General features: G+C 31.9%; 1 protein-coding gene across 1 annotated transcript; it reads left to right on the top strand.

Moving 5' to 3' along the window:
- Window positions 1-345: 345 nt before the first annotated feature.
- LOC112706710 (uncharacterized) lies at window positions 346-1,704 on the top strand. The gene has a single exon (XM_025758140.3). It carries the CDS (start codon window positions 805-807, stop codon window positions 1,552-1,554), a length of 750 nt encoding a protein of 249 aa, XP_025613925.1. The 5' UTR covers window positions 346-804; the 3' UTR covers window positions 1,555-1,704.
- Window positions 1,705-6,956: the final 5,252 nt, after the last annotated feature.

Here is a 6,956-nt window from a genome sequence, read left to right as displayed (position 1 = left end):
TTAAAAAAAAATTCATGTTATGCAAAATAATTTTGTATTCATTACCTTAATTATAATTTTATATAAAAAGTACTTATATTTTTTATATCCAAATAACTTAGAAATATTAGGTGTTAGAAATATGATTATTATAATACTACAAGTATAATTATCTTATTGGAAATAGATCCTTTAATTTTTTTTTCAATTTTTTTTTTTATTTTGTAAAATTTTATCTCTTCCCATTTAACATCTTCTTTTAAAAAGTATATCATAAAAGATCATATTTTGTAAAAATAATTTTAAAAAAAATTAAGATGATCCATTTGGTAATGTTGGAATAGTGGCAAGCTAAGGCACACGGTTTTACCAGCCCATGCGTGGCATGTGAGGTGTTCTGTTTCATCAGCCACATTTTTTCACCCAAACAAAACAATAGAAGCTAATGCCCCTGTTTTCTATAAACCAAAACCATATTCCTTAACCCTTACAATAATCAAGCAACACAACAAAACTAAACTATACCACTCTGTCTTCTTCAATCCCTCAGTTCCATTCATACCTCACAACTACTTCCTTATTACTTAATTAATAATTAGTAGCTTTATTAGAGATAGCTTAGCTTAGCTAGCTATAGAGAGCTTCAAAGGTAAGAATTGAGTGGCACTAAGCTAAATTAGTATCATATCTTTACACCCTTTAATCTCTCTCTTAATTCTTTCTTCCTAGCTCGTAGCTAGCTTTCAACCATCACCGAAAAATTTGTTTCTTTGTACTTGTATGATGAAGATGATGTGATGAAATTCCCTTGCTAGAAAAAGGGCCATGTCTTCGTGTGTGTTAAGTATTGCTTTGAGCCTTGTCTTTGCTTTTCTCCTTCTTGCTTTTGCTGCACAGCTTTTCTATTTCTTGTGGTGGAGAAACCATACAAGAACACCACCATCATCATCATCATCATCCTCAGATATTGAAATGGGTCAGAAGAGTAATAATAATAGTGACCCGTCAAAGGGTCTCTTTCATTATTGGGTTTGCTGGAAGGTTCCACGAACCGTGCATGCTACTTCAGGGAAACCAGAGTTGGGTAATAATAATAATAATAATAATGGTGGAGAAGAATTCCAAGGTGGTAGTGTGGAATCAGAGTTGATGAGGCTGCACAATCTTGCAGGTCCTCCAAGGTTTCTCTTCACAATCAAAGAGGAAACCAAAGAGGAGTTGGAATGTGAAGATGGAAAATCAAGAAGCTTAAGTGATCTTATGTGTGCTATTGACACACCTTGCTCTTCACCCTTCAAGTGTTCTTTGGAATTCAACCCTCTCTTTGAATCATCATCAGAAGAAGAATCAGAGTTCAATAGGTTTAGATCCTCGCCACCTCCAAAGTTCAAGTTCCTGAGGGATGCAGAGGAGAAATTGTACAGAAGACTCGTTGAAGAAGGTAGGAGAAACACACTGTTTGGGGTCAAAGATTCTTCTTCTCAACATGTAACAGGTTCATCTCAGGTTCTGCCATTGCCATCTTCTCCTTCAACATTCATACCCCTTCAGACCCCATCATCCATGCTCCATTAATTACATTTTTTTTTTAATTACCCTGCCTCCTTATTGTGTTAAATAGTTTTAATGCTTTACTAATAAATCATTTGCTTCCTTTATTTTATTTTGAGTAATTTCTCAATCTATTCCTTGAATGAATAAAAATATTCAAATTGGTCCCTAACATATTTTTGTCTTTCAAAAATAACACATATAAGTCTAGTTTTTGGATTTGTCAAATAAATTTATCTCTTCTTTTTGGATAACTTCATTTCTCATAATTAAAATAATGGGAGACAAATTTGTCAAGTATAGCTTACACGTTGAGATGAGATTGATTAAGCATAAATATATTTTTTTAAGCTATTTTATTGTGTGGTCTTTGAAATGATTGGTGTGGTGGGCATATATTCTGCAAGAAGGGCATGGAATGCCAACAAATTGAATGCAAACTGACATGCTCTTAAAACGGTAGTTAAGATGCTGCTTATGAAGCAAAGGACTTATGTGGGGTAATGTGGTTTTTGTCCATTGCTCATGTTTTGCTGTATCCTCAACAAGTTTAATCATTCATGTGAATGATGCTTGTTTCTTATACCAACAATCTTCTTAATTTATATAAGGATCTCAATGATTCTTTCTCTTTTTTTATTATTAGAAATTTCCCCAATAATTTTTCCCGTACTAATGTAATCGCTTTAATTTGTTTCTATAATAATCATGCTGCTCATATGCGCCTAGCTGTATGTATGTATGTGCCTCTTGTTTTATGTATCGGCATCATAGTTAATAGTTATTACCTATCAATTAAATGTTAATGTGCAAACATGTCACATGTGTCTGAGTAAGATCTAACATGAAGTGATGGGAATTTGTAAGGTTGAATCTGACTATCTAACTCAGCATTAAGAATTGGAATGTTGATAGTGCTGCTTTAGTGAAAAATTCCATACAAGTAACCTATAAAGAAAAATTACATTTGCACTATTTTTGTGTATATTTTTTGTATAGTATGAAAAACAATTTTTATCTTCTCTACCTTTTTATCAATCATTTTTAACAATGAAAGTAAAACATATATATAAATGTGGTGTACATATATAATAATATTTTCTAACCTGTTTTTTCTTCTTTAAGAAAATTCATTAATCTCGTAGTATGTTGATGAATATCAAAACATGGGATGAATCTTATCATGTCAAATGTCATGTTTGGTACTCCATTGTCTAGCGACAAGTATTTTTTTTTTTTGTTTTCGCTACTGCTTTTACCGCCTTTTAAAATGCGGGTATATAAAAAATACACTCAAAATATTTCTAAAAGATCAAAGAACAAAATTGTTCTAAAAACTTTTTAAATGTGGCAAAATTAGTGTAAAATTTTCTTTATATAAGTGGTAATCTTTTTTATATTTGACAAACTACTTGTGTATTTGATCTAAAAATTAGAGCAAAATTTCAATCTCTAAATCACTTTTTTTGCCAATTATAAAAAATTATAAAAGAAAATCCACTTTGCAAATTTTAAAGATGAAAATGTCTTTTTTATATTATTATTCTTGAAAAAAATTACATCAATATCTATCTTTTAAAATATATTTTGAGAAATATTGACAATATTTAGTTATTTTTGTTATATTTAAAAATATTTTAAAAATTATTTGTCATTGTAATTTTAACTATTTTTATCAGCGGAGCATGTCTGATTGTTTCCTCTGTAAACCGCACCTTAGAGTTAAAGACAGTGAAACTACACTACTTTGGAGAGCAAATTGTGGAAAAGCTTAAATGAACAGTAGATCATTGAATTTAACAGTGGAAAGCTTCAACATTCAGTTTATGGTGCTTTGTGCTATTATATGAAATTTTGGTGGGATTCATATCTTATTATTTTAACCTACAATGTAGAGCCATTTTTTCTTTTCTTTTTTTTTTTCTTATGAAATGAGTTAAGAGAGTAAAACATATAAATACCTATTAGACCAACACTATTTCATATTGATTAATGGATGGATGGATATACATTATAATGTTTAGATATGATTTACTCTGTTGAATAGATGAGGTTGTCTTAATCAAACACAAGGTGACAAATTAATGTGTCTATGAACTTTTACCTAAACAACAAGTGAGGTCGTTGTTGTCACGCGATTAGACCTAAAGTTAGCAGCTCCACCACCTTTGAAATTTAATTCTTTTTATTTGCAAAGTGTGAAGTGCTACCCTAACGATCACAATTTGAATAATTCAATTAGAAAGAAACAATGTGGCACTCTCAATTCAGAAGTAAGAATTGTTCATTCAATAACAGCTGGAAAAAAAAATAAAATCGAATATTCAACACTATTTATTATTGTTCCGATCCATGTGAAATCAGTCACACCATAAAACTCAGTTCGTGGTCCTCATTTCTATTTACAAGTCAATTTGTCGGGTCCACTTTAACTAAATTATTAGCATTCTTACGTGTTTCTAATCAGTCACTAATTTGGCTTCCCTGAATCATATATAATATAATCTACCCCACTAAAAGAAATAATGTTGATATATAAGTTGCTAATTATATTATCACATTTATCCATAATATCTCCTCTCTTTTTCCATAAGAAGTTGTGGTCTTGAAGATGTTTGACAAATGATGTTGACTAACATGTTATTGTAGTGATGATGATACATTTATTTGTTGCTTAGCACGTTTAATTTATTTACTTACTTACCCCTCAGGCTATTATATTTTAGAATTATTATATTGTTGAGATTATTGATTATCATGGCTTGAATTAGGAGCAACATATATACCAACATTCTATAAGGTTGCAATTAAAAATGCTGTTCTTTGATCATGGTGTGGTATCAGTATCTGTTTCCCACTTTCCATTCAAACAATAAATTAACCTGCAATATCTGGCCAAAAAAATGAATTTCATGAACCCTAATCTGATCTGATGGAATTTACTATTTTTGGATGTAACAAAATAGAGTAGGAAATGAAGTTAAACCTGACATGTTTTCAATAGTAACAAGTGTACTAATAGTACTTATATTATACACGTACGAATTTAAATGTAGAAAAATAACAAACTATACAGTATAAAAAATAGTATCATATTCATTTGGCAAAAATCCAACAGCTGTCTCTGATCTCTCCTATTGTTTTCGGAAAATGAAGTGATGAGATATCCTTTTCTGTTCCTTTTTTCTTTTCTTTCCAAGTTTGCTTAATTAGCTAGACTATTAGTCTTCTAATTCGACAATTACGTCACTGTAGATCTCTCATCCTCTGCTATATATGATTGCTTTTGGAAAGGGTTGAATAATACATTTGTACTAAGTAAAAAAAATAAAATAACAATTAATAACAAAATTTCTGGTTATTTAAGGGTTTTTTGTGTGTGTGTGTGTCATGGGTCAAATGGCTTTACAGTGTTTATTGTAACTAGAGAAATGGGACTACAGATAATTAAATACATTGGGCTACGGCCCATGAGGATATAATGGGCAGAAATTCTGGCCCATACCCATGTTAATTTTAGGCTTTTAGCTGCAAGTTCCTTAAATAGGTTCCCCGGCCCATATCCATGTTTTTTGAAAAGACTAATACACATCAAAATATGAGTTAATACTCAAATTGGTACCTAAGATTTGGATGACTTAATCTGACCTTTGAAATTCCAATGAACTCAATTTGAACCCCCAATTTTTAATAAGTGACTCATATTAGCCCTTATGTTAATCTTCATTAAAGACATGCTTACTTGCAAGGTTATCAAACTCGCGAGTCTAGATAAACTCGTAGAGCTGACCTAAACTTGACTCATAAACTCAACTCGTAAACTCGTATGAGTTTGCCTGTTATAATTTTTTTTGTAATATATATATATATATATATATATATATATATATAGTCAAATATAGGCATTCGGACTTAATAATTTCAACATCAAAACACATAATAATTAACATAATACTATAATTATAACAAGTACTCTAGAACACACATTTAAATTCTTCACAAATATGCATCTAGTTCAACATAAAATACATAATCACACAATCAAAGCTCATAGAATATATACAACCGAAAAAAAAATAAAACAACAAAGCAACAATTAAATATTCTAATAAACTAAAAGTCTAAAACTAAAATTCTCCAATATCTTCATCTTCCATTGCATCAACATCATCATCTTCACCATCTTCATTAGAAACCTCATTTCTTTCAAGTTCAGGTTCGACATAGCCAACAAAATCATAATCATTCACATGTTTGTATTTTTGTCCTTGAATAAACAAATCAACAAACCAAATAATTGATTTAGCAAAGTTATCCACTTATTTTTATCCATCTCTAGAAAATGATTAGAAATTATTTTAGAATTATCCACTAAATTATAGAGTTTCATATTCGATTGCAAAGTTATCTACTAAACTAAACAACTGCAAAGTTGGTTATTACATTGTTATCCACTAACAGTTGTAAAGTTATCTACTATCAAAGTTGATAAATTCAGATATGATATTTTAGAGTTTCAGACATTCAGATTCAGTAACAAGTAACAACTAACTAACATTAACAAGTAACAACTATAAATTACAAAAAATAGCAATTAAGAATAGACTAAACTAACACTAACAAGTAACAACTATAACATGCAGCAATTCAGTAACTTCTTTTTTTAACATACGTGAATTTGAATGGCTAAATGGAGTAGGCTCAGTTGAGGAACCAAACATTGATGTGATGTGCAGGCAGACAAGAACGAACGGTGTCAGAGTACGCGATGACTTGGTAGAGGACGTGACGAATCGGCAGAGGACGGCAGGACGCGACAAACGACGGCAGCGTGGCAACAGCAGAAGCTCCATGAGTCCACGAGCTTTGATGCAAAACAGGTCAATAGAAAGCAGAATGAGAGAGTGAGAGTGAGAGAACGGCAGAGAGGGAGACAGTGATGAGCTATTTGGGGAACGACGAACGGTGGCGAGGGATGGATGGCAGCGAGGGACGGACAAAACACGAAGAGGGCTTGCAGAAGAGAGTGACTGAGTGAGTGCGGCGAGCAAAGTGAGGGATTTAGCTGTTTAGGGTTACGTGCATACATTGCTCCCTTTCTTCCTTTTTTTATTTTTTATTTTTGGTCCCAAAATGGCGTCGTTTTGGCGAAAAAGGTCAAACAAAGCAAACACGCCAACTCGCTCGTAAACTCGGGAGTTTGACAGAGTTTATGCGAGTTTACCCGAGTCTATCTGAGTCTACTCAGAAACGAGTTTATGTCCGAGTTAACTCGATTCCACTACTGATGTGTGAAAAATAAACCAACACAAAACTCACCGGCAAGTATACCGGGTCGCATCAAGTAATAATAACTCACATGAGTGAGGTCGATCCCACAGGGATTGAAGGATTGAGCAATTTTAGCTTAGTGGTTGATTTAGTCA

The sequence above is a fragment of the Arachis hypogaea genome, chromosome 8 (assembly GCF_003086295.3).
Source record: "Arachis hypogaea cultivar Tifrunner chromosome 8, arahy.Tifrunner.gnm2.J5K5, whole genome shotgun sequence".
NCBI classification, from domain to species: Eukaryota; Viridiplantae; Streptophyta; class Magnoliopsida; order Fabales; family Fabaceae; genus Arachis; species Arachis hypogaea.
The sequence above is the reverse complement of the archived record's forward strand: the minus strand, read 5'-3'. Positions and strand labels throughout refer to the sequence as shown.